Source organism: Acomys russatus, chromosome 6, assembly GCF_903995435.1.
Source record: "Acomys russatus chromosome 6, mAcoRus1.1, whole genome shotgun sequence".
Taxonomy (NCBI): domain Eukaryota; kingdom Metazoa; phylum Chordata; class Mammalia; order Rodentia; family Muridae; genus Acomys; species Acomys russatus.
The window spans coordinates 77174622-77202484 of record NC_067142.1 but is presented as its reverse complement, the minus strand read 5'-3'; the positions used below and the strand labels follow the sequence as shown (position 1 = coordinate 77202484).

Here is a 27863-nt window from a genome sequence, read left to right as displayed (position 1 = left end):
AATTCTTCATTCCCCATTGTTTTAGAAATATATAACAACAGCCCTGGCAAAACTGGCTTCTAAGTAAGAAAGGACACAGTTGACATCATACCTCATATCCTTTTAAATACGGCTTGCATGTGGGTGCTTCCTGCTCTGAGAGAAGGAAAAAAAGCGACCTTGATGGCTGAAATGTGTATGTTTGATTCACAAAGTCCTTAGTCCCTCATTTTAATGTGTGCGTGGCAGTAATCTGGTGTTGCCTCTATACCTTTCTTGATGGAGTCCAAAGGTAAGGAGCTCCAGGGAAGTACTTCCTGGGCCTGCCTGCTGTCCCTGCCTCTGGAAATGTCTGCCATCCTGCCTGTCCTATTGCGGGAACCCAAAATGCAGAACCACATGCCCGTCTGGGTACTTGGCAGGCCACAGGCGCTGCTGCAATTAGCAGACTGGATCATGATTCAGCAGGAGGTGCAGGCAGCCTCCATCAGAGCAGAGCGGACAGTTTAAAAATAGCAAAGCTGAGCCGATCTTGCCAGCCCAGGCTATAGGAGAAGCAAGGCAGCTGCCACAGCCACCGACAGAACCCGGAGCATCCCACCGCCCCTCTCGTCCCTCTTCCAGATGTGCCTCCCAGCTGGGTGGCAAGTAGCGGAGAGTCAGTTCCCATCAAACTCTCCATGCAGAACAGATGAGGCAAACAAGTCAGGAGGCCCTGGTTGACAGACAAGGCACTGGAACACTCACAGGTCCAGGCTGACTTTAAACCAAGAACAAGAATGGAATCTCTCCTTTGCCCAGGGCAAAAGAAGGATTAGATGTGCAGCTTTGCCTGCAGGTGGCGCTCTCAATTCAACAGGCGCAAGACCTCAGAGAATTTTCAACTACCTGCCCCTGCACATCATCTGCCTCTCCCTCCCACCCTGCCCCACTACCCCCACCCCCCCGCCCCACTACCCCCACCCCTGCTCTAGTCATCGCTTGACTCCTCTTAGCAAAGTTAAATTACTTCCTAGTGCCTTGGAGTCAGATAGAAAACAGCCCATGATCATGTTGGGAGTGAATGCGACCCACACCAAGACCAGAGGAGGGCACCGAGCACGGATGAGCTCTGTGCATCAACCTCCTTAAGTGCCACAGCTCTTCAGAGTCCTGGCTGAGGTCTGGCGAGTAGACCAAAGCCTCAGGGAGACCATGACCAGACCACACAGGAGCCTCAGTGTCCTAATATCGGCCTGGTTTTCACTCTGGCCATATTCTCTGAGTTGTGGCATTTTCTAGGTGAAACTGCAATGCCTTCAATGACGCCACTTTCTTTAAAAAAAAATGCCCTTTCTACCCAGTAACCCAGGAGGAGATTTAAAATAATGGAGAGTTCTGCCATTTTTTCTGAAGATACTGGTATCGAATAGATGTCACTTGTCCCCAAATTAATCTGCAAAATTAACTAAATGATTCTAACATTTATCCAGAAGAATAATTTCCTGGGACTGAAAACATTTTGGGAAAAAAAAAAAAAAAAAGAAAAGAAAAGAAAGAGTAATGAACTGGGATTTGCTCTATCAGATTCTAAAGGCTATGGGAGTAAAGTAAGAAGGTGCCAGCAAAGGAGGAGACATCAAATCAATGGTGGATAATGGAAGGTTCAGAAGTGGACCCAAATATCTACACAATGTCAGCCTGCTATGAAGGTAGTATTTAAAAACAGTGGAGAAAGGATAGCCTATTCAATAAATACTATTTCTTCAACTAGCCAATCATTTAGGTAACAATAAACAATGCCCTCAGCTCTCCCAGTACACACACACACACACACACACACACACACACACACACACACACACACACGAACTCCCAGATTGACTATACAACAGTAGAGACTGCAGGTGGATATTTAGTTACCTTTGGGTGGGGAACGAACTTCCAAGGCATGCCACCAAACGGCAGGAGCGACACAGGGATGGTGCTGGCAGAGCTTGCATTAACATGACCACAGACAGGTGAAAACCCCAAGAACAAGTAGGATAGCACTTGAGGGACTGCGTGTCTGGAACAGCTCTTGTTAAGTAGTGAGAAAAGGTATCAGTAGGATAATTGACAAAGGGGTGAGAGAGATGGTTCAGCAGTTATAAGAGCGCTGGCTGAGCGATCACAAGGACCGGCCCCCACAGAACAAGCTGGATATGTCGCCATGAATGCTTATTGCTCTAGCTCTGGGGGATCTGATGGCCTCTTCTGGAGCAATCACACACCCATACATGAACACATACACACACGCACGCACGCACGCACGCACGCACGCACGCGCACACACACACACACACCACTCTTGCTTTTTCACGGGAGCCAATAAACACACACAAGCACTCTGTGCTCCAGTTACGCCAGCCTTCCTTCAGGTTTATGAACATTCTAGGCTACCTCTGAATACAGGATTTTTGTACAAGCTATTCTCTCTAACCAGGAACACCTCTCCTTGATCATGCCCAACTTAAATCCATCAACTCTATGTGAAGCCAATGTTCCCAGGAAAGCCCCCGAACATGCAGAGACTCATTCTCTCTCTCTGTCTCTCTCTCTCTCTCTCTGTCTCTCTCTCTCTCTGTCTCTCTCTCTGTCTCTCTCTCTGTCTCTCTGTCTCTGTCTCTGTCTCTCTCTGTCTCTGTCTCTGTCTCTCCCTCTCTCTCTCTCTGTCTCTCTCTCTCTCTCTCTCTCTCTCTCTCTCTCTCTCTCTCTCTCTCTCTCTCTCTCTCTCTCTCTCTCTCTCCCTCTCCTCCATATATTCAACACCAGGTAGTCTTCTTCCTTGGCACTTAAGAGTTTGTAAGTACACATTTAATTCTGGGTTTAGCAGCCGCCTGTCTCCCTACTGGATAAACTATCTCTGGTTTTGCTACCTACTACACATATAGTGCAGTGGTTAAATAGAGTATGTAAAATTGAATATGTTCTCTGTAAGTTTAAATGCTGTTACAATAGATAAATTATTACATGGCAACCAAAACATAATATATCATTAAGTAGCAAAAGTGGATTTCAACGCAATACGTATGCACAACTTGCGGAGAAAATAAGTAATAAAAGATATAAATCACATTTTAACAGAATTAGAGTGAAATTTATTTTCTTAATTTTGTTTTTATCAAATATCTTCTAAAACATTCCAACAATAAATACACAGGCCAGACTCGGGGTGGGGCTGGGGTTAAATTTCTGTAGGGACCTCAGTGGCTTTCCTTCCCCGTCCTTCCTGACCCTTCTCCACACCGCTGGTTTGATGCTCACCATAAGAAGGGAGCACAGCCCACTCCACAGGAGAACCTCTGTCCAACATCTCCAGGCTCCAAGTGCCCCACTTTCAAAAAAATCCAAACCAAATGTATGAGCTAGACTCCTCAAAACAACCAAGATGGAATGTGAGTTATGGTTTTCCTCACATCTGCTTAGCATTCAGAGCTATCCTCTCAAAGAATGTATGTGGGCAGCTGGACCGCCTAGGAAGACGGAGGAGGAACATGAACAGGCTAAGGCCTCAACAGCAAAGGTCATTCTTATGCTACTTCAAAGAGACGGGTGTGTTTTATGCATGGAGCATAAACACTGTGGGAGATGAGCGAGAGCTGGCGGGGGGGGGGGGGGGGGGGGAGAAGAGAGGACCACTGTGGAGGGCTGGAAATGGGAGCCCTTATCTCAAGAGAGGCTCTCATACAAATCTGTACACGCACTCAAAGAGTTGCTCACAGACCATTCGTCTCAAGGAAGGCCACCCCTTGAAAGGCTGCCAAGGCCAAAGCTTAGGATGGGCTGGGTCAGTTCAGTCTGCCCCTTTGAAAATCAAGATTATCACCTGTGCCTTCCCTTTTTCAGATGTGTGCCCCAACTTTAACCAAGATCCAGAACATCAAAGGCTGGTGTGCTTTCCCTAAGGCTATCCTGGCCAACCAGAAGGCTGCACAAACAAGGAGGCCAGCAGACTACTTCCTTGAATCCATGTGGACAGTTCCCAAGTTCAGAACATTTGCCCTCTTTCTAATGTCCAAAACAGGAGTTCCTGTTGGCTGTTTCCCCCCCCCCCCCCCCCCCCCCCTTCCTTTATAACTCATCTCCTTTCTCTTCCTCTACAATGCGTTCCTCTTACTTAAGGAAAACATAAAGTTAATATGAGTAATTGGTTATTAAATCTACACGGACACAACTCTGTAAGAAAAACATAATTGGATGCTGTGGTAATGCCAAGCAGGCTAACTCATGTTGAAGCAGCACTCATGAAATAATAATGAAATTGCTGTCCCCAGAGTCACCAAGGAGCTCTAACACAAGGCTGTCTACTCCTCTGCAGACTGCTACCAGCCAGTCCTCCACGGCTCGCTTGTCCCCAGTTTAGGTTATACTGTGCTAGCCTGGCCCCTCACGAAGCTCCAAACATCCCACAGAACGTTCAAGAACACGTTCAAATTCACATGCTTGCTCAAAGAACAAACTGGGACTGGCCATAGTGGCGCATGCCTGTTATCCCAGCACTCACGGAGACAGATCTCTGTGAGCTTGAGGCCAGCCTGGTCTAGACAATGAGTCCAGGCAGCCAAGGTACACACAAAACAAACAAACAAACACTCTTGCCTTGAAAAATAAAAACAAACAAACAAACAAGAACAAGGGCCTCGACTCTCCCACAGTACCTTGAGGTTATCCTCCAAGTCCAAACAAAATGCTTTTGGTCCAATTCCCCTTCTAACATAAGCTTCCTGCCCCACTTCCTAATTAGTTAATGGCCATGCTCTTGACCGATCCTATACAAGACTCTTCGGCCTGTGGCTGCTGACTTGGTTTTCACCTCAGTCCTCTTCTTCTAATCCTTCTTCATGTGTACCCTGCAGCGCCCTCAGGGCTTCTCCCCTGAAAGACCTCCTCCAGGGTACCAGCCTCAGTCCCTGCTCCAGTCTTCCCTGCTCAAGGTCAATCCAGACTGGCCACCCAAGCAAGGCTGTTCACCTTCCCTCTGAACATTCTAGGTTGGCTAATTCTTTGTCAGTGGAGCCATTGTGGTAGGGAGCATCTCTGGTCTCTACTCTGTAAACACCAGTATGTACTTGCGCCCACGTCACCTTCCTCACTCCCCTCATAACCCCCTCTGCGAGGCGTAAACCCACCCCCATTGAGAACCACAGTCCAACAGCATCACACCAACACCCTCATTCTGAGGCCCCTAGTAACTCACCAACCAGCCCTAGAGGAGTTTGTAAGAAGGAAAAGGTTTTTTGGAGATTGGAAGATAAGAATTCCTATTGATGGTATTAGACAGATGGCTCAGCGGTTAAGAGCACTGGATTTTCTTTCAGTTGACCTGAGTTCAATTCCCAAGACCCATAAAGCAGCTTTCAACCATCTATGACTCCAGTTCTAGGAGGTGTGATGCCAATGTCCTCTGCTGGCCTTGGTGGACACTGCACAGGCATGCAAGTAGGTAAAACATCCATAGGCATAATAATAACATTAAAGAATTTAAAAGAGGATTGCTACTTATATTTCTTTTCTCTTGAGATTTGGGCTTTACACCTTTGGGCTAGGTTTAAAGTGCAATGGGAAAATGAGGTCTATGAAGGAAAAGCAAAGCCACTCCTGGTGACACTAAGGCTCCCATAGCTGGGGGGCCCTCGAGGTAGTGATGCAGAAGATGTGAGCATCCATACATCCTGGGGAAAACGGTCTGCACTGGGCCCCTAGCATCGCCATCTCCTGACTCTAAGGAAGTACATCTTTCTTTTAACTTCACTTCATCCCAGTTTCTCCACCTGGAAATGGGAATGAACACTGATTCTCAAGTTCTGGTGAGTTTAAATGAATATATATATATATATATATATATATATATATATATATATATATATATATATATATATATATATATATATATATAGAGAGAGAGAGAGAGAGAGAGAGAGAGAGAGAGAGAGAGAACGCAATGGGGCAAACAAATGAAAAACAAACAACAGCCAGCATTTTCACCATGTACTATTATTATATTCCTAGCATGTCCCCAAACACACTCACAAATCAAGACTGTTACTGTTTTGTCATTATTGTGACCGAACACTTGAGGTCACCAACTTAAAAAGGAAGAAAGGTTTATTTTGGTTCATGGTTTCAGAAGGTTTGGGCCCTGTGCCCCAGAGCTTGTGAACTCCACTAAGGTCTGGAGTCAACAGAGTGCAAACTCCTTACAGCACAGCACTCACACTGTTTTCTCTAAAGGCCTCCAGAATCCACCACGAATCGCTTAGAACCAAGTTCTCAAAAGCGGACCTTGACTCAGAAAATATCTTAAGACTTATTAGTGGCAATAATATTAAAATAATGTTACCTCCCATCATAATGGGGAAAATGTGTTCTTTCCATCTAAACATCTGGGGATGTAGGACACTATATAGGTTATCTCTCAATGAGATCAATGGGTCAATGAAAAGTCATTAATCAATGGAATTGGAAGTTACAGGGCAGATACTAAGGGTTAAAGAGAGGGAACTCTTGTTCATATAATGTTGCATGTAATAAAATGATTAAATAAACAGTTGCCACAAAGATTTAAAAAAAAAAAAAGCGGGCCTGCGCACAAGCAGCCAGTTTGTCCAGCCAATGGTCTTGGAACACCATGAGCATAAAAGCCTCCACTGCAGAAAATAACTAGCCAGGAAAAAGGAAGAACAGCCACCATCCACAAGGAGACACGACAGCTGTCAACATGGGTACAAAAGACCCCTGAAATCTCTCACCAGCCACGGGACAAGCAGCTCTCCTCTACACACACTTGCTGCCAATCCCCCTACGACTGACCAATGGCTTGAGCTTTTTCTTTGCACAAGCTCCTGACATCCCTGTCAGTCATCACAAGGTAACCTTCTCTCTCTTCACAAAAGCGGAGGCCACACAGCATTGCCTTCTGGGCATATCTGAGAGCAAAGCCTGGTTCAGAATCACTACCATCACCCAGTCTGTGGCTGGAGACGGAGTCAGCAGTGGTGCTCTGGGCAATGCCCAAAAGGGCCTGCCACACTAACAAGCCTTGAGCCTGCCAACTGACTACTCGTGCTCCTTAGCCAAGCCTCAGGAGCATTAAAGAACACCACCAAGGGAGACCAGGGAAGACAGAGAGATGAGGAGACAGAGGAGCAAACTGAGAGTGAACTCCCAAAGGAGCTGGCCTGTGAAAGGCAAAGGGCTACTGACACTATTCTGCAAGGCAAGGTCCAAGTATCCTCTAGAAACAGGAGACACCTTCCAAAGCCAGAGAAGGGCCTGCATATTTGAGGGACACTGAAGGTAGCACCTGGACGCTCACATGCATGGAGAATGCACTACCAGGGGATTGAGGGTTGGAGGTGGGGCGCCATATAGACAAGCTGGCTAGCATGCATGGCACTCAGGTAGTAGGCCCTGACAGGAAGCTTCTCCTCTCTTGTTCCCAGTTGTCTGAAGGAAAAGGAACGATGCTATAACGAGGCCCTACTTGAGAGAGTTCATGAAAGTCCTCTTGGCAGCTCTGCTACTCACTAAGCAGCTATGATACCCCACCCCACCCCCAGCTCTTGGGGTTCACCAGCACTAAGCCATCTATGGAGGCACAATGCTTTAATACTTCAAACACAAAAGACCTGGACCTACCACCGATCTACATGGCAGAGACTCTCATTAGGTTCCTAATATTCATTACAGCCCCCAGGGGGGGAAAAAAAAAAGAGGCAAGCCCAACTTTCTTTATAGTCAATGAAACCATCAGTTTATATCGCTGGAAATGGCAGCATAATCATAGTAATGTTTCAATATGTCACCACAGCATGCTGAGTTACGGAGATAGTGGAGACAAAAGCGTTGCTTTTCCTTGTTTATTGGAATATTTCTCATACTGTCCACAGTTTCAAAGAAAAAAAATGAAGATGAATGTTTTCCACTTGTTATTTTCTATGAAGTCAGGATTCTGGAACGTGCCCGTTACTCATCTCCCACTCTCCCACCCTGACTCCAAAGTGCCTTGCACATAACAGGCTCCACGAAGGTTTGGAGATGCTCTACCTGTTCTAGACCTATCTACAGCCTTGATACTCATAATGGCAGAGGAGGCTTCTGAACTGCATCTCTACCACTGCCAGGGTGGGCAAGTGCAGCTCTCTCTGAAATGGTTTCTCAGCCAATACTGTTTGCTATCTTGCTGGACTTTCTTCTTCCAGGTACCCCAAATCCTATGTCAAAGGTAGTTAAGTATAAAACCTCAAGAGAAAGGCAATCACTAGGCGAAATCACTTCCCGGTGTCTTAAAAACTGTTCCCTTCTCTGCACGCTCTCTCTCTCTCTGCAGCTTGGCCACAGCCTCACTTTAAACGGTTTGTTCTGAGCTATAGATTTTTAAAGCTCCCCCCTTTTTTTTTTCATTAATGAACCCACAGGAGGGCCTGTTGAAAGCTCCAAGCCAACCCTCTTTCAGAGACGTGCATACACAGATGCTCACGGTAGTCATGAGCGGCCGTGGGGATGGTTTAGAGACTGCAAGGGTGAGGCTATGAATGTGTGGGGTGTGTGAGCAGAGAGGCAGGCAGAAGAGCTAGACCACACCAGATTCAGCCACCATCCCCTCCAACAGTCTTCATGAAGCCCTTTGCTAACAAAAGGGCCCTGAGTCTTGGTTAGCACCTGTTTTAGTTACTTTTCTATGGCTGTGATAAGACACCATGACCAAGGCAACTTACAGAAGAAAGAGTTTATTGGTGGCTTATGGTTTCATAGGGTTATAGTCCATGGCCATCACGGCAGAGAACATGGCCGGCAGGTGCCTTACAGTGTACCACAACCCATCTGGCTACAAAAATCATTCAGATGCCCCATTTTATCTTAAGCTGTAGATATCACAAGAGGCTGGGGTGAGGAGGAAGAGTGGAGAAAGAGGAAGAGGAAGAGGAGAAGGAGGTAGTGGAAGAAAAGGAGTAGGAAGAGCAAGAGGAAATGAGGAAGCAGGAGAAGAAAACACAAAGGGAGTTTTTTTTTCTAGAGACAAGAAAATGCCCCACAGAAGACAAATTCAAAACGACTTAAAAATGCATTTGGAGGTGGCCTCCTATTACTCCAGCTATTAACCCATCACTCCTCCTCAGGCTAAGTCCTCATAATAATTCAATATTTACCCAACCTGAACCAGGGATGGGCCCCCCGCATGGCCTGGGGAGCCACTTGCACTTGACTTTCAGTGGCCAGCAGCTGCAATCAAATAATGTGAGTGTCTAGCAGTAGGTTGATTAGGTTAGAGCAAATGCTGTGGCCCTCTAATTTAGGAAGCTGCAAGTCTGAGCTTCCATGTCTTCTCTGGACCCCACAGTCAGTGTTTGACGAACGACGTGGTGAGATGCACGAATAGGTCAGTGAATGTCCCTGTAACTTCCACCCATCAACCCACATACAAACACACACAGCTCCAGGTGACTGCACCCTTGTTCATACTGAGTCTCTTTCTCCACGTAACTACTGCATTCTGTCAGAACAAAGTTGGCTCCATCTGTCTCCCATAAGCCATCCCAGACCCCTGGTCCTCATAGCAGCTTTCCATCAGAATTAATATTTTCATTCCTCGGGAATCTGCCCAGAAGTGAACTGCGTCCCTCTGAATTTACAGCGAGTGTCTCAGCCCTCATTTCAGACTATATTTGGAGATAGAACCCTTACAAAACAATTAAGGTTAAATGAAGCCTTAAAAGTGGAGCCCAAACCTGACAGGACTAAGTCCTTGTTAGAAGAGGCACTCAGTTCAATTCCCAGAACCCACATAAAGTAGAAAAAGAGAACCAACTCCAAACATGTGCCCTCCACCTTCCTATGTGTGCTGTGGCATGCCTGCTCCCTGACACATACCATGCACATACACACACACACACACACACACACACACCATGCACACACACACACACCATGCACACACACATACACCACACACACACACACACCATGCACACACACACACACCATGCACACACATACACCACACACACACACACCATGCACACATATACCCCCCACACACACATACACACACACACACACACACACACACACACACACACACACACACACTTTTTAAGTCCTTTTTTCTGTTCAATTCAGTGACATCTTTATCCACATGGCAGTAAGCTTTGCAGACTCCTTTCACCCTCTGGTCAAGCTACTGGAATTGCAGTGTTGCACCTGGAGAGATAAATCAGAGCAGAGCCGAGCGCCTGCCCCCCGGGAACATACAGTCACTCTGCATAGCCTGCCAGCAGAGCTCGCTCTCTCCACCATTTCTGCCTGCATCGGTCTCTGTCTCCTGTGACCCACCTCCTCCAGCAAGGCCATACCTTCTAATCCTTCCTAAACAGTTCCACCAAGTGGGAGACAAATATTCACACAGAAGAGCCTATAGTGGCCATTCCCATACCACAACACTGCCCAAAGGGGATGGAGACCCTGTTTTGATCTCATTGTTGGGACCCCCCATTGTGGTGGCCGGCCATCTCACTTCCAGAAAGCTTATTTCATGTGACCCACAAACTGTACTTGGGGGACAGTCATTTCACTGTAGATTCAAGAAACTATAGAAATGGGAATGGTAAGACCTTGTGCATTTCCATGGAAGTTAGCTCATGCTGTATCGCTGAGAACATGACCCAGTTTAGCAGCATCGACACAGCAGGTGCAGGAGAAAATGCCAAGCATTAGAAGGCCAAGGCATGCAGGAGGCGAGAGGCCTACAAGCCACGCAGCACGGTGAAGGCAGAACCCAGTAACTGGCTCAGCTTTTGATTAGAGTCCCTGGGACCCACACTGCATGGAGGGACCTGAGAAAGGCCAATTTTAACAGCGGCAGCAACAACAGGCTCAGTGTGGCTGAGTGTGGCTACAGCCACGGGGCAAAGACAGCTAGGGCAGAGATGGGGGAATTTCTGGAGCTACTGAGTACCAAGGTCTTCTTTCAGCAGAGCATGCTGAGGGCAGGATGTCTGGGCACTCATTTCCATGAAAAATGACAGCAGCAGATCTCCAGCAAAGCTACTCTCAAGGGATGGATAACCGCTGCTACCTCATAAAACCACACAAGACCCTCTGCTATCAATTCAAAGCCTAAGGATCAGGGTATACGTGAAAGAAGCCTTTCTCAAGCCAGACTGAGGCATTCCAAGAGCCCTCTCATGGTCAAGGTCTGGGGGGAAGGGGGTGTGTGTGGCAGAACAGACGCTGCAGCCAGGTACCCTTAGACCGGACTGCCCTCCTGAAGGGCTCAGAGATTAAAACAGAGGCTCTCCTGTCAATCATGAGGGACTAGGAATCCTACGATCAATCAACAGCCTACAGTTGTCTGGCAGCTGCATCCTACTCTCCAAGCTACAAGGAAGAATCCCAACACGCAGAGAAGGCATGTATCTGGCAACGAGAGGAGGCATTGTTCGACAAATAAAAGTACTGAGAGATTCTCAGGTGTGTCCAACCTGTGCCCCACAGGCTGCAGTCAACTGAGGATGGCCATGGACTCAGCCCAACACAAAACCACAGACTTACTGTTATGAGACTTTTTTACAACTTTTTTTCACAACACAACCTGGTCCTTGAGTCTGGACTTTGCCGATGACATCACACCACCCTCCTAAACAGTTCGACCCATTTGTGTGAGATCCAAAGGCAGGGTCTCAGTCCATCCCTCCACTAGGCTAAGCATGCAGAGGCCAAGCCCTGTCCCCCGATGCTTCCGTAACAGGACAGACTATGATGGCAAACAGGGAAGCAGAGCAAGAGACACAGAGTTAAGTCCTTCATCCGTGAGCCTTCACAGCAACAGCACCTGCAATGACTTGCTTGCTTGCCTCACTTGTTTAATTTCTCTTTTCCAGGGGCTTCTGTCAGCACACAGGGAACTGGGCTTGGGCCAACAGCTATTGAGACGTTCCTTTCAGCAGTGCAAGGACCTTCTTCTCCAACTCAGATGTGGCTATCCGCTGAACGTGTCAGCAGTGGAGACCCAGTACAGATCGGCTCGTCCCATTTTCTAGTAAAGCAGCTCCTCCAGCTGCCTCACCTCATGTCCCCACAAAATGAGCTTCCTTAGGGACAGGATTCACAGAGGGGTGCCTTCAGGTAGTAATCGCTGGTTCATGTTCATCAAAAGCTTTCCCTATGAACTCTCATGTCCCACTAAGAACTCACCACTGGCCTCGGTTTGCGGAGAAAGCAACAGAAGCATGGAAAGGTTATGTGACTTGCTTCAGAGGCGACAGGATGGTGACAGGGTGTGAGGGTGATAGAGGGCTCACTCAGGTGACAACCCTCTGCTGCAGATTAGCAGACACCCAGCTGGGGGAGGGGGTGGCAAGGAGATGTACAGGTAAGGCTGTCATACATAGCATGGAGCCCACGAAAAAAAACCTCAGCACCCCAGGAGAAAGAGGTGGCTGCAAGGATGGGGTGCCCTGCCGTCATCACTACACTCAGGTACGCAGGAAGGGAAAGCATCCTCGGCTGCTCACAGGCTCTGGAGGCCCTGCTCAACCCTTACCATCTTAGCCTTCTCCTCCCACGCTAGGCTGGGACGATTCCAAGTGTTCCTCAGTTGGGCTCAAGCATGTCCACGTGGATTCCCCAGCCCTTGCAGTATTTCTACATTGTAACTGAAGCCTCACAAGAAGCAACATAAAGGAGGAATGATGTATTCTGACTTGAAGTTTAGGGAGCCGGAGCCCTCCCGGTTGGGCAGCCATGACAACAGACAACTCCATGGTGGGGGGTGGTGCTGAGGGGGCTGTGGCTGGGATTCCTTACCTCCTCGCATCTCTAGGGAACTGGATATGAACAAGAGTGAAAGTGGGTCTGTGTGCTATAACCTTCACCCCACCTTCACTCCGGTGTCTCACTTCCTCAGCTAGAACTCCACTTCCCAAAGGCTCCACAACCTTGCAAAAGAGCAGCACCAAGCCAGAAGCGAAGGGTTCAAATACAGGTGTATGGGATAGCTTCCTATCAGCCCGACACAAGCTAGAGTTCTCTGAAAGGAGGGAACTTCACGTGAGAAGATGCCTCCATAAGTTCCAGCTGTGGGGCATTTTCTTAAGCAGTGATTGCTGTGGGAGGGCCCAGCCATTGTGGGCAGTGCCATTCCAGGGCTGGTGGTCCTGGGCTCTGTAAGAAAGCAGGCTGAGCAAGCCAGTAAAGTGGCACTCCTCCATGGCCTCTGCATCAGCTCCTGCCTCCTGGTCCCTGCCCTCACTGCTTTTGATGATGAACTGTTAAATGGAACGGTGAGTAAAATAAACGCCCCACCTTACTTCATAATGTTTTCATCACAGTAAAGCAACCCTAACTAAGACAACAGGAAACCTGTAGGGTACATTTTACATCCAAACCATAACAGATTCCCAAACATGGCCTTTCTCCCCCTGCCTGGCTCGGCTTTCTGCCTGGTTGGCACAGGCACCCAGAATTGGGATCGCTAAAACATTATCCTAATAATAACATAAAAGTATCCTAATAATAACATAAAAATAACATAAAAGCTCCCCAGCAGGAGGGAGTATTCAATAACCTGGATCAAGTGTATTTGGCTTTGCTTTAAAATTCTTATTGGTATCAATATTGATGAGCTGCTCGGCTCCTCAGCCTCCAGGCTGGCTTTTCCTCCCAACACAGCATCCTCAGTCTCTCCTCCCACACTCCCTTCCTGGGAAAGCCCAGCCCTTCCCGCAACCCTCTCGCAGCAGATAACACACACATCTTCATCTCCTGCTCTAACTGTCTCTCCTGAGCATCGAACTGAGTTCTCAACTGTCGGAAGGCCAGATGGCGACCAAACGCATGTGCAAGGGGGCCTCCTCCTCCTCCTCACTGGCAGGACAAGGCTATGGGAGTAAAGGTGCAACTGGGTTTCATCCTGTCAGTGGGCAGCTCTGGATGTGTCCTTTCCTGTGTACCTGAGTGACGGTGGCAGGGTATGCCCTATTTGCTGCCACCCCTCACCAGTGACTCCTCCAAAGGAGCACTGCAGGCTGTCACTGGCTCTTCCTCTTCTACCATCCCCACTCCTCAGGTAATTCGGCCTTTCTGCATTTCCCCCTCTGCTTAGTCCTCGCTAGTTGAAGCCCTCAGCATGTCCCTCTTGAGTCAATACAATTGTTTCCTAACTGCCCTCCAGAGAATATAAATTTTCAGAGGGCAGGGCTTTGTTTCCAACCTTATCTGCCCTCTCGTCTTGAATAGATGCATGATAAATATTTAATGGACAAAGGTTTCTCTACATCTATATCTTCCACATGGCTAAAAAAAAATTTTTTTTTTCTAAAACAAAATGAAATAGATCCTGCCATGCCCTGAAGACCTAGCCTTGTAGGTTCTCATCCAAGCCCCTAAGTGTATGGTTCGCCGAGCATGTGGGTCCAACCTACCCTCTGCATGTGCGCCTTACCAAGAGGACCCCTGAGCTATTTCTTGCCTGAGGTGCATATTCCCCCTTGAGCTTCTCTGTTCATTCACACCATTGCTTCATCTCAAAAAAACCATCATCTTCCAACACCTTCTCCAGCTGGAAAATTATTTTATTGATCAAACCTTGGCTCCAAAGCCTTTGTGTTTTGTGAGCCTCCATCTCTTCTCCCCGGCCCAGAATCTCAGAGATAAATTTCCACTAAGAACCTACTGTACTAAATTATGGAGGTTAGTTCCATAGGACCACTGAGACCAAGAATCAGGCGCTATGCAGTGAATGCGCACACTGGCATCTGCTCTGGCCTGTGCTCCTGGACGAGTATTTGGTATTCCATGTCCCTTCTAGGCAAAGAAGACTCTGAGTCGGGCTCACTCCCAGCACAGAAAATGTATCGAGTGTTCATCCTCAGTTTGTTCTCAATGATGCTGTCACCTTGGGGAGCTATGGCACACACACACACACACACACACACACACACACACACACACACACACACCGCAGCTGATTTTCACAGCACCTAAGGAAGTTCCTCTTTTTTCATGGACAATAAAACCAAGGCAGCAAGTAGGGTACCATCCATTCCTCTACCCACTGGTAACAGCAGCAACACAAACTGGCCATTCTCTGTGTCTCCCAAGCGCTCGCCCGGACAATCTATAGTATACCCACCAAATCAATATTAAAAGTAAGTAAGTGCCTTCCATCTACAAGGTAGGGGTATAAATAAGATGACAGAGGGAAAAATAGCCATCTGCTTCTAATCTAATGCAAATAGGGAGGTGGGCGGGACCTGGGCAACACTTTTAAAAGACCATAAAATAAGCTGGACATGGTAGCTAGCACACACCTGTAATCCCAGCACTCAGAGAGGCAGCCGGGCGGATCTCTGTGAGTACAAGGCCAGTCTGGTCTACAAAGTGAGTCCAGGACAGCTAAGGCTACACAGAGAAATCCTGTCTCAAGAAAACAAAACAAACAAACAAAAAAGGCCACAAAGTAATTCATAATTCCCCTATTTAAATATAATTTGATACAATGTAAATTGATAGGGAAGCCAAATCAGGCCCTGAGTATGTGATGTTATACAATACCAAATTTGCAGGAGCATCCTACCACACCCAAATTTGCAGGAGCATCCTACCACACCCAAATTTGCAGGAGCATCCTACCACACCCAAATTTGCAGGAGCATCCTACCACACCCAAATTTGCAGGAGCATCCTACCACACCCAAATTTGCAGGAGCATCCTACCACGCCCAAATTTGCAGGAGCATCCTACCACACCCAAATTTGCAGGAGCATCCTACCACACCCAAATTTGCAGGAGCATCCTACCACACCCAAATTTGCAGGAGCATCCTACCACGCCCAAATTTGCAGGAGCATCCTACCACACCCAAATTTGCAGGAGCATCCTACCACGCCCAAATTTGCAGGAGCATCCTACCACGCCCAAATTTGCAGGAGCATCCTACCACACCCAAATTTGCAGGAGCATCCTACCACACCCCAAAATGGTGTGTGCACGCGCGCGTGTGCTGTATACATACGTATGTGTTTATGGGGAGTGCACATGCCTGTAAGTGTGCATACAGGGACCAGGAGTTGGTCAAGGATCTTCCTTTGTATCTCGTTACCACATTTTTAAAAGGTTTATTCTTTTATTTTGTGTGTATGAGCATTTTGCTTGCAGATATGTACATGTACCACATGCATCAGATCCCCCTGGAGCAAGAGCTGCAGACAGTTGTGAGCTGTGAACTAGGTGCTGGGAACTGATCCTGCATCCTCTGTAGCATCAAGTGCTCTCCATTCCATCGCACACAACTTTCTTCTGCAACAGGATCCCTTACTGCACTCAGAGCTTGCTGATGGCCACACCAGCTTGGCCAACAAGCCCCAGGGGTCCTCTTGTCTCCACCTCCCTCTCACTGGGGTACGGGTGTGTGCAGCCAAGCCTGGCTTTTTATGTCACTGCTGGTGCTCTGAATGCAGGTCCTTGGGCCTGTACAGCAAACACTGCAGCAACTGAGCCACCTTTCCAGCCCCCAACTCTTATCTATCTTTGGGTTGGATTAAGTAATTAAGATTCCATGTTAGTTAACAGAAACTCTCAGAAAGAATAAACTGAAAATCTTCCACAAGATTAAGCCTATCAGGTTTCAAAAAAAAACCAAATAAAAACAAAAAACAAAAAACAACAACAACAAACACAGTAGACCCTGTTATCTATCTCATGGGATAGATAGATAGATAGATAGATAGATAGATAGATAGATAGATAGATAGAAAGAATAAATATCAGAATCTGCCAAGTGTAAGAGCTCAAAGTCCAGAAACAACTTCTACATTCTTCGCCGGAAACCTGAATCTGACAACTAGCTAAATCAGTTACAGTGTTGTGGGAACACCAACATTAAATCCACTCTAAGAATATATTTTATATCTTTCTTTAAAAAAAAAAAAAGCCTTCCCCTTCCTGGCTCACTCAATCCAACCACACATCCAATACAACTAGACCAAAGATATAAGGTCATTTTGTATTTTGTTACTGTCAGAAAAAAAAGAAAAAAAATGCAGTGTGTGAGTGGCTTTGTCTGTCCAGCTCTTCTTCCACACTGGTGACTCCAGGAGATAAAAGTCAAACGTTTCAGATAAAAGCAAGAGATGACCAAGTATAGCCTCCTTTCCAAAGTACCTTGTCCTTACTTAATCTCCTTTAAAAAGCTCGGTTTATTGGGACAATGCTGAAATGAGCACTGACCAAGCTTATGACTTCTTAGCAGCCAAGTCCATTCCTGGAGACTCAGAGCATGTTCATATACACAGGCAGGGTCACAAAAGTGCCTGGCCTGTGGGGGTTGCACAAACCCCTAGCCTCTCCATGGTGGGGTAAGTGGAGGCTCATTCACTGCTGGGTCCCCAGGTTTAATGGCACTTCTAAGTAATGTCAAGAATTTGTTTTCATTTGACTTCTCTGATGTTCCCCAATTTACCTTGTTTAAGATTAATAAAGCAATTACAATATGTCCAATTAAGAAGCTATTTTAAAATGCACTTTCAATTCCAGTTGGTGAGCAACTCACTTAATTATTTCTATTTGTTTTTCTTCTTAAGTGGGTAACTTCTTTTACAGCAGTTCAGGCATTTTTTTTTAAAGATAAAGGAAAACTGGGCTAAATTCCTCCTAAAATTCAGCCTCAAGTTCATCTACCCAACATGTCTTCCTGGACAGAAAAGCAAGCACAAGTGACTCAGATCTTGTAATCCATCACATCTCCTTCCTCCTCTAAATTTAACATTTCACAGGGCAAATGTTCATGGAGGTGCAAAGGTCCTAGCTGTCACTGTCTCTTTACCCCTCGGTGTTCAGATTAAAGGTGTGCGTTTCTGTATCTTGCTCCCTAATCTGGCTTCATGTGGCCATTTGTAGACTGTAGGAGAGCAACTCATTGAGGCTGTCTCTTAAATAAAGATGTAAACGTCAAAAATCTCCTCTCGGTGCATTTAGAAACTACAGGTGGTGATACAAAACCTGTTTGCACCACTTTTGACGGTCTACGTGCATGTGGGTCATTACAAACATCATCAACACTGGCCCAAAGCACATGGAAACTACAAGGAAGATGCTCACAACATTCATAAGGGTATAGTGACCATGCAGATCACAGGCAGGGGTCCCAAGGACCAGGCATCTCTTTGCTCTGAGCAGATGAGAGTCAGGAAATATCCCATTCTGATGAGGGAGGGGTTCCTGGGTTTCTGGTCTCTTACTATCATCTACCCGGTCCAAGGTTCAGCACCCTGGCCTCTAATTCTCCTGGGACTGTGGACTTTTCTGTGCACTCACCAGTATGTTTATGGCCACAATATCAGAGTTCCCTTATGTCATGGTAGGGAAGGCCAGTTTTCAAACCACTTGATATCTTCAGCTTAAAAGGATACTTTTGAGTTAACAATCATAAAATAGGGTTAGGACAGGTGTGTTGGATAATGAAATCATCGTGTCCTCACTACTAAAAGAAAGGCCATAATGAAAATGACAAGTGGCCTAACCTCGCCATTAGCATAAGGAATTAAATGAGGTAACTTAATTCTAAGGTATGGAAATAGGTGTTGGCACGTACAAAGCACGCTCTAGGCATCTGGAGTATGACTGACAACTCGGAAATGTTTATCAATCACTCCGATTTCGGCCAGTTTAACATTCCGTCCCATTTTTTCTCAATTGTCCTTAGTTAGTGATGGTTGAACAGTGTGTTCCTGTGGAAATGGACCAGTAAGTAGATGAGCGTTGCATCAGATACACGAGACTACACATTTTATGTATCCGCATGGATGTTGCTGTGTGTCTTAGTGAAAGGTGACTGTGTTGTAAATAAGCTTAAAAAAAAAAAAAAAAGCCAAGTGGTTTTGCTCTTTCTTTCCTTCAGTTCAGAAGCAGTGATCCTGGTGACCTACTCAGCCATACCATTACCCTATGTGACTATTTCAATTATCAAGCACTGAATGAACTTCCAAAATCAGGCAAGGATAAAAAGAGACAATTGGAAAAACCACTTTTCTCATCAGTATCAATAAATAACACTAGATTTTCAATTAAACTAAAAATCTATATTAAGAAATTCTTGTGCAAAGCATTTGCATTTAAACTTTTGAGAAATTTTATTTGTGTATTTCCCTGGGAGCAAAAACCGAATGCCCTTACATATGTATTTCTGGGGCATGTAACAGAGTCAAACGATGGAACAGAGACATGAAGAAAGAGCTTGGAACTCAGCAGTTCTTAAAAGTCTGCTTTATTGTGAGTGCACATTCCAAGAGTCCCACTGGATGCTTAAAATCACGGACAGTAGCAAACCCCATACACTGTACTTTGTTTTATCCTATATACACTTACCTATGATAAAATTAAATGTATATGTTAGGCATAGCAAGGACTTAACAATACCAAAGCAGGACATTTATAACAATATGCTATAATACACGTCTTCAGGATATTATGTCACAGTATCCTACTGTATTATATACTGGACAAAAGGATAACTTATATTCCATGCAGGAGCAACTGGGCAGGTTGGTGAAAGACCTCCTCATGCTACTGAAAATGGCACTCGCCTTTCGTTGCTTCATCTAGACTTAATATTTTCAGGACACAGTGATGACTGAGAACTGAGGTAGACAAGGGCTGACTGCTGCAATAGAGATCTGTGTAACAAATGACCGTGACGGCGTCCATGACATAGAAGTAATGGAGGCGACAGAAGGTATGCAACCTGCCCAAAGCCATGCCGCTGTGCAAGGGCAGGAAGCGGAGCTTGAACTCTGTTCATCCTGGGAAGAAGGCAGAGCCCTTGTTTCCCTCTGAAGGACTTTTGTAAGCACTGAAAACGCATCTCAGACACCAAGATCAGGACAGCGCAGCTGCTTTTCTTCACCTCCAATCAGTGTCCACTGGGTCACAATCCTCATCCACACTTGCCACTACTCTCGAGAATTAAAGAAAGCCCGACTCTCTCTGCTTTGCCTCTTCTCTTTCTGCCTCGTGAGATGTGAGACTCGCTACTGGCTACAGAAAACCCTTCTTCTGCACCCCCAAAGCTTTCAGATTTCACCCTGTCAGTAAGCTGAGCTTCCAGCCTGCTTAAATTACCACAGGCTTTGTTGAAGAAATATGTGCTGGAGTTCTGGGAGTTGGGACTTTGTTGACTAGGTTCAGCTTGAAATTATGGATTTTAGATATAGCGCTGCAGGAAAAGCTTCTACTGAAAAAAAATAATTTTTTTTTCTCAATAAAACCCCAAGACACTCACTCACGTCTACAAACCAGTTGAACCCTCAGAAAGTAGTTGTTGCTATCTGCCAGCACACAGATATGGCATCATGACCCAAATGAGACCTCACAGGGCTAAACTCTGAGAGAGCAGTAACTCGGAAGCAGGAAAGTAGGAGGTGTAGCCTGCCTGACATTACACTCCTGCTCCAAACTCCAAACTGGGCCCCACTGCCTGATGGGAAATTCAGGATGCTCCCAAGACCCTTGAGAAAAGACTCCAAGTTATCTGCTGGCCACACTGGCTTGCTATAGTTGTGTTCTGCATCCTTCAGACTATGCTCTCTAATGGATCCAGTCATGTGACCATCTCCATATCCCTCCCACCTTAAGCATCACCCTGTCGCTGAAGTCCTTCCTGTTTTTATCCTCCCTGGACCCCCTCCAACTTTTCAGAACTCACCGCCTGCCTGCAGCGATTGTTCTCTAAGTGGTGAAGCAGGAATTGAGGAATCTTTTTTCCTGCTTTCAGGCAACATGAGGTGAGCAGTTTGCCACGAATGAGATGCTGCACAGGTGCCTTGCAGTGTATGATAACGGGTTGCCTCTGGGAACAATGGGAGCCCAGGGGAGGGAAGAGCTTGCTGGTCAGAGAAGCATGAGCTAAGGACACTTAGGCTATACCTTAATATCATTAGCTGGGAGAATATGGTTCTAGTAGTTTAAAAGGACAACGTACGCAGCAGGCCTCGGTTTGAGGTGAGTACAAGTACTCTGTGATTACTAAATAAATACAGCAAAGATATCCAAGACGATAGCATTGTCTTAGCTACTAATTCTCCATGATCTTCTGCAATTACTGGAGCATCTCTGCCAGTTCCAGTTCCATCCCTGATACCAACTTCCTAAGATTGAGAAAATCCTCCTATCTTATAGATAGGGAAGCTGAGACCACAGGCGCGCGCGCGCGCGCACGCACACACACACACACACACACACACACACACACACACACACACACACACACAACCTGGAAGCTATCAAGTGTCAGAGCCCACCCTGAGTTCTGAACAATAGAAGGAGCTCATCTTTGAGGAGTAATTTGTAGAGCAAAGTCTAGGCCCTCTTCCTGTACATCTGAGTGGACCACTCTAGTCATCCTTCAAAAGCCAGGAGGCTTATGGGAAAGCAGACTGAGTCAAAAGAAGAAAAGCAACTGAAGCTACGGTCCATAAGGTTTTTGGGCACGGCAAGGCCCCATATCCCACCACGAGCCCGGAGGAGTCCACTCAGGATAACCATTTTCAGAGGCTCCAAATGAGAAGGACCCTTCTTCCCAGATGACAAAAGACAGCCTGGAGAGAGCCACCCAAAGTCACTGCAACCTAAGCCAGGCTTATAAAAAGCTCTCCTAGGGCTCAAAGAGTTGAATTGGATCTCTAGCTTGCCAGGACAAAGCATTTCGGTTTTGATGGAGTTCTTTTCTCTCTCCTCTTTTGTCTGGTCATTTTCTCAATTTCTCCCTTTCTAGTTGAGGCTTTTTCTGTAATACTTTTATTGGGCACACGCTTTCTTCCTCCTCCTAGCTCAGACTATTATACCTCACTATTGTGGTGTTCTTTTTCCTCTGAAAGCAATCAAAAATGAAAATCCGCATTTCAGAACAGTGTCTATTAAAATATGCACCTTTTTGTGGGTTAAAAAAAGGAAAGCCCTCTCAAGGGCTGCTTTCAGCTGTGTTTCACCTACAGATTAGATACTGGGTGAGACTTCTGCTCCTTAGCAGGCCATTTGCATCTGGTAATTGAGAAGAAGGTCAGGATGTCTGGAGTTAGAAGCAACTTAGCCTAAGGAATACCATAGTCTAAAGCATTGCTAATCAAGCTGTGGTCTTTACACCAGTAGCAAAGGCTTCCCCTGAGAGCTCATTGAATACAGACCCTTGAGGTTGCAAAGATGACTCCAAAGTTTAAGAGCATCTGCTACTCTTCTAGAGGAGTTCAAATCCCAGCACCCATGTTGTGCAGCTCATGACTGCCTGGACCTCACGTTTCAGGGAATCCTGTGCTCTCTTCTGGTCTCCAGGGGCACTGGCACACACACACACACGGCAGATAGTCACACATGCACGTAAATAAAACTAATCAGTCAAAGAGCACGGAATGCAGACCCCTGAGGACACCCAAAGCCAGTGGAATCTGACCTATCTTTAACCAAGATCCGAAGTAGTTGTGCACACATGGGAGTTTTCAGAGTAGAGGTCTGGGGTAACCGTAAATGTGCCTTTATTGTCAACCTGGATACTCCACAGATTTCTAAAATAGTAAACCTATTTAGTGGGTGGCTTAGGATGAAGCCCACTGTCCTTTCCCGCCCAAACTGCATCCATGGAGGAATCCTAAACATCATCATCAGCCAAAAGAGAGTTGAAGGTGCGATCAGGCTGGTGACCAGCCGTTCTGCAGCGGATGATCCCTGAAAAGGAGGGGTTCTAGCACTGAAGGGTCACAGGGAGCCCTCATCCCCTCTGTTTTCAAGGCTCTGGGAAGGGAGAGAGAAAGACGCCACTGTACAAACTGCAAGGGTAACTGGTGAGGGCAACGGGTCTTAGTAAACTGAGCCGAGAATGCTCCGGAAAAGAGGAGCAGAGCCTCCAAAATGTAGCCTATGTTCAGACCTCACACAGCCCACCACAACCGCGGAGACACATGCAGATGGACTCCGTTCAGCACATGTGTCATCTACATGGGAGGCACGGGGCTGGGAAGGTGGGAAATTATGTGGCCCTGGCTGGGAGGCCTGGGAGCTAGAACTGAAAGGCAAGGCAAGAGGGAAAGACCCAGGCCTGTTCAGTGGTGGCCTGCATCCTGACTCTCTCCCATCTACCCACGAGCTACACAGTTAGTATTGAGAGAGGGCAGAGCCCTGGCAGGCCACAAACACACAGTCTGGACTCGCATTTGACCTTGTCCTCCATGAAGACATCTGCCTCTGAGACACTTCTAGTAGAAACTGAAATAACAGCACAAAGAGTTACTCTTTGAAAAACAAAATAAAATACAATTAAAAAAAAAAAAAAAACCACCCACCCACCCACTCATTCCAAAGCAAAAGTCGGAGTTTTCGCCACAATTCTGACTCCTTGCACACCGCAATAAATAATTTGATGTCCTAGGCATCGTGTAGCTGCCCGTGTGGAATGCCCAAGTTACTGACTGCTCTATGTTAAGGCCTACGCTGTCATTCCCCTCCCCCAGTTTTGCTAAATTTCTACTCACTTATTCACCTCATCTTCACCTTCAAAGTCTCTGAAACAGCACTATTTTTCCAACACGGAAATGCTTCGTTTATGCCAAGCAATATTTGTGTTTCCTCTAATGACAATCTACCTAGGGATCCACAGTATTTCGGCTATACGAATGCAAATCTGTCCCTCACATGCCCACATCAGCAAGCTCTCAAGGAATACTTGGAACAGACAGAAACGATGGACAGTGGTGCAAAGGAAGAAAGAGGGATACTTAAGAGGGGAAATTCAGACAGGAACTCCTTCTCTCTTCTACCACAACCAAAAGATAGTCCTTTCTCTTGGAATCAAGTATGTTATAGATTAGCCGCCTACAGAGACTGGGGCTATCAATTTTATTTCAGAACTTCTACTTCATAGAAGACTCCTTGAGCTGATCCCCCTGTAAATCCAACCCCGCTAGGCAACCTTACAGAAACACACTGGAAATAAATCTCTACAACCCTTCCCCACCCCAACAGCCACCGACAGGCCTCAACACTCCGCCTCCAAGAAAGAGAAAGTTAACTTTCAAATAAACCTGTCCTTCAGCTAGTCTGACCATATTTTCAGACCTCTCACATTCTTAAAGGCGGTTATTCTAAGGTTGTTCAAAATCAGGAGCCAAAACCTGACCTGTCTGCAGAGGGCCAAGATCGAGGGTCAAAAGTCCACACACATGCAGCCTTTTTTTCTTTCTCTCCTTTTTACTTCTTTTATCCCTCTTTTCTTAGTCAAAATGGGAATAATGGCCCAGGTTTTTTTTTTTTTTTTTTTTTTTCCCCTTTCCTTCAAAAGAGCCCAACTGGGCTGCTGGTGGGTGTGTGAACCTGCACTGGTTCCACACAATTTTCTGTGAACACCAGGGGGGTTGCGGAAGGCTGGGACACAGCGATTCTGTTTCTCGGGTACCTCTAAAGTCTGCATGTATGCAGGAGGCGCAGTGCTGTCCTGTCAACACAGGCTCCCCTCCCTACTGGGCAGTCCAAGGCTCCCCCCCCCCCGTCACAGCAGGGTCACTCACCACCCGTTAGCTGTGCAGGGCCAAAGCACAGCGCCAGTTGAAACCACAGGATCACGGCCAAGAGTCTCTGGGGGGACTGAGGCTGCTGTTGCTGAAGCTGCTGCTCTAGAAATCCATCTCCATTGCTCGGGTTCATTCCATGATACATCTTTCATCCACAGAGGGCATCCAGCTTGCAAGAGTCTGCAACCGGGAGCGGAACACGACAATACCCTGGGGTTGCCAGGGCTCTAGGGCCACGCTCTCCCTCCTCCTCCCTGGGGACCCGGCTCCGGGGCTTTGCGGGCTCCATCCCGGCTCGCCTCTGTGCAGCCCCCGCCCCCTTTCCCACTGTGAGATCCTTCCTGCAACACCCCCCCCCCCCATGCAGGGTCCAGAGAGTAGCAGCCACGATGGGATACTGCGCGTGCTGGAGGGATGGAGGAGGGGAGAGAGGACAGGGGTTAGTGCACACTAGCTCTGCGCTGGTCCCCGGGATTCAGCGGTTGTGATCATGACGGGAAAGTCTAAAGCCTTCTAGCATGAAGCGGCTGAGAAAACACTTTTCCCCGGGCCTGTACATTTCACTCTCAGGAATCTCACAATGTGCCCCCTGCTACCCCCCCCCCCCCGGCTACTTCTCTGCTTTTCCAGGGATTGGGAGGATCCTATTGCCCCAGTCCTCTATGAGATCTGAACTGTGATTTTTATTTTTAAAATTCCTCCCTTAGGGGTGCTGAGCCAGGAGCCAACTCGCCCAGCCCGGCCTGCGCGCGCCTCCCCAGGGCAGGCAAGCCCCTTCCGGGCTCCGGCTCTTACCTGTGGGTCTCATGCATGCAGCTTCCTTCCCTCCTCCGCCTCCTCCCCCCGCCAGTCTAACCCGCATCTGTGCGCGACCTCTGCTGCTGCCGCCGCTGCGCGAGCGAGCGAGCAGGAGAGAGAGCAAGGGAGCGAGACGGAAGCCTCGGCGGCAGCAGGGCTTCACCACCCCCCGCCCGTCCCGCCGCGCGCTCCCTCCCCGGGCTCCCCCGAGCGGCCAAGGGCGGGGGTGACGAGTGCCACGGCTACCGGGATGCGCGCCCCCGGGGAGGCGCCCGCGCGCCCGCTACCTGAGCTCGGGAGCGCGCGGCGGCGGCGCGGAGAGGGGGAGGAAGGGTTAAGGCCCGGGCGCGCGCGGCAAGGGATGGGGAGGGGGGGGGGGGTGATGGCAGGGCCGCGCAGGCCTGCGCGCGCCTCAGCGGATCCCAGCCAGCGACAGTAGTCGGGTAGGGGGATTGCGAGGGCGGAGGAGGATGCCGCGGCCAATGGGAAGCCGGCGCGCCTGCACCTGCCGGGCACGAGTCGCCAGGCGGCGGCACACAGGCACACAGACACTCAGACACACGCGTATGCACGCACACATACACAGGCATACACGCGCGCGCACACGCGCAGGTCTCCACCGCGTTCCTTCACTGGTGGCCTCTGGCACCCTTAGCTCTGTGCGCACCACTGTAGGCTGCAACCGCGCAGGTGGCGCTAGACAGGATGATTCCACTTAGGGTCATCACCTATGACAGGGTAAACTTGAATGGGGCGGAGTAAGCACTATCCTTGCGAAAACCTCAAGTTCTTAGTGACTCCGAGCACCTCCACAGGGTCTGCGCTTCTCCTTGAGCCCAGTGGACCGCCAGAGGACGCTGGGTCTCTCTAACCAGTCCCTTGCACCCGAGGCATTTTCCCTTTTGGCTGCCTTGGAGATGCGTGCACTACTCAGCTTTCTCTTAGGAGGCTTCTCCCCCAGGGGGGCGAGTCACCCAAGGTAAGGTGATGGGTGCCAATGCGGAACGCTGGGTATCACACGAAAGAGAGGCTTATTTCCTGTGGGTAAGAACCCACAAGGATCAGGGGTTCCAAGAATGAAAGTTCTCCTGGTCAGGGATCCCTTTCTGGTGTCTAAGTTCAGCCTGCTGCAAGCTCTGCTTTCCTAACCTTTGCTACCCACCTACTCCTGCCCCGCCTCCAGCAAGCCAGGCCTCCCTCTGCAAGCTGGCCTCCCGGGGCCCAGGATCCAGGCACAGTGGTTAAGGGGTTTGCCCTAATGAGGTGGTGCCGGCAGGCAGTATTTTCGAACCACTGGCACTCCATTATTCTGTAGGAATTTGTGGATATGAAAAACCATGTTTCTGATACAGCCACCAAATCATCCCGTCCTTCTATTGACTTTCCCAAAATCTCACATATTGAAGGTAGTTGGGGAAATTACAGCTTTTACTGTGTCGGCTCTTACTTCGAGTAATTTTAACAAACTCTTGCAGGAGAAATTAACTTTTAGTAGATAAATCTAGTTCAATTTTTTTTTCAATTTGTAAAATTGAGATGTCAGCTTTACACAGATTTAATTTTAACGTTTTTTTTGACTATCACAAATGCATTCCTGCAAAACTGTGTACTTTGAGGGCCCAACGCATTACTTGGGCATTTTTCTGTGTTCTCAGGGTCCTGGGATTGTTCACTGCAAATTGAATATTTATTCCAGTTTATTCTCAGTAAAATGTCTACCCTTTTTAAATAACCATCAAATCCACGGGGAACAAAACTGTTTGTTGATCATGCGTATCTGAACAAGCGTATCTGAAATCTGTCCTAGAGCCACAACAGCCAGTTTATACAGGATGCCAGGGCCAGCAGGAACATCCAGATTAATCTGGCCCAAACAGGGGGGTCTGTGCTTAAGTCTCCTTTCTGACATAGCGGTATCCAGCTGAAGCTACGACTCAGTTATAGACCACTTGCCTAAGTCTTATGCGAGGGCCAGATTTCCTCTCCCAGTAACACAAAAATTAAATTATTTGTGAACAAGGTCACATAGCCTCACGCAGAACTTGAGGAAGCCTGTCAGCATTTGTCAGTAGCACCCAGAAAAGCCTCAATTGTGTAGGGCTGCTCTACTTTGGGTTTCTATTGTGCTGATAAAACACTGATTGAAAGCAACTTGGGAGGTGAAAGGTGTACTTGGCTTTGTAAGTTCCAGTATGCCACTGAGGAAAGCCAAGGCAGGAACTGAAGCAGAGACCATGGGGGACTGCTGCTTGCTTAACAGCTTTGCTTCCTGTGGCTTGCTCAGCAGGCTTACTTATTACATGGCTGGGCCCTCCTGAATCAATCAGCATTTAAGAAACTGTCCCTATGGACATGCCCACGTGAAGGCAACTACGCAGCTGAGATTCCCTCTCCTCAGGTATGTCTAGGTTTGTGTCAAGTTGACAAAAGCTATGACAGAGCTGAAACTTCTGGAAACTTTGCTCATGGTTGTGCCTCTCTTTTCTGAGCCCGCACAGCTAAGTCACATCCTCCTG

General features: G+C 47.5%; 1 protein-coding gene across 2 annotated transcripts in view; it reads right to left on the bottom strand.

Moving 5' to 3' along the window:
• The window catches only part of Susd4 (sushi domain containing 4), a 118687-nt gene extending 93031 nt beyond the window's left edge, over positions 1-25656 (bottom strand). Inside the window, exons 1-2 of one of the 2 annotated variants that reach the window (XM_051148059.1) lie at positions 25635-25656; positions 24547-24729 (exon numbers count right to left, since the gene is read on the bottom strand). In XM_051148059.1, the coding sequence (XP_051004016.1) occupies positions 24547-24694 (148 nt within the window). In that variant the 5' untranslated portion in view covers positions 24695-24729; positions 25635-25656. Of the gene's footprint in view, positions 1-24546; positions 24730-25344; positions 25525-25634 lie in introns of those variants that run through there. The other variant, XM_051148058.1, reaches the window with a different exon arrangement.
• Positions 25657-27863: the final 2207 nt, after the last annotated feature.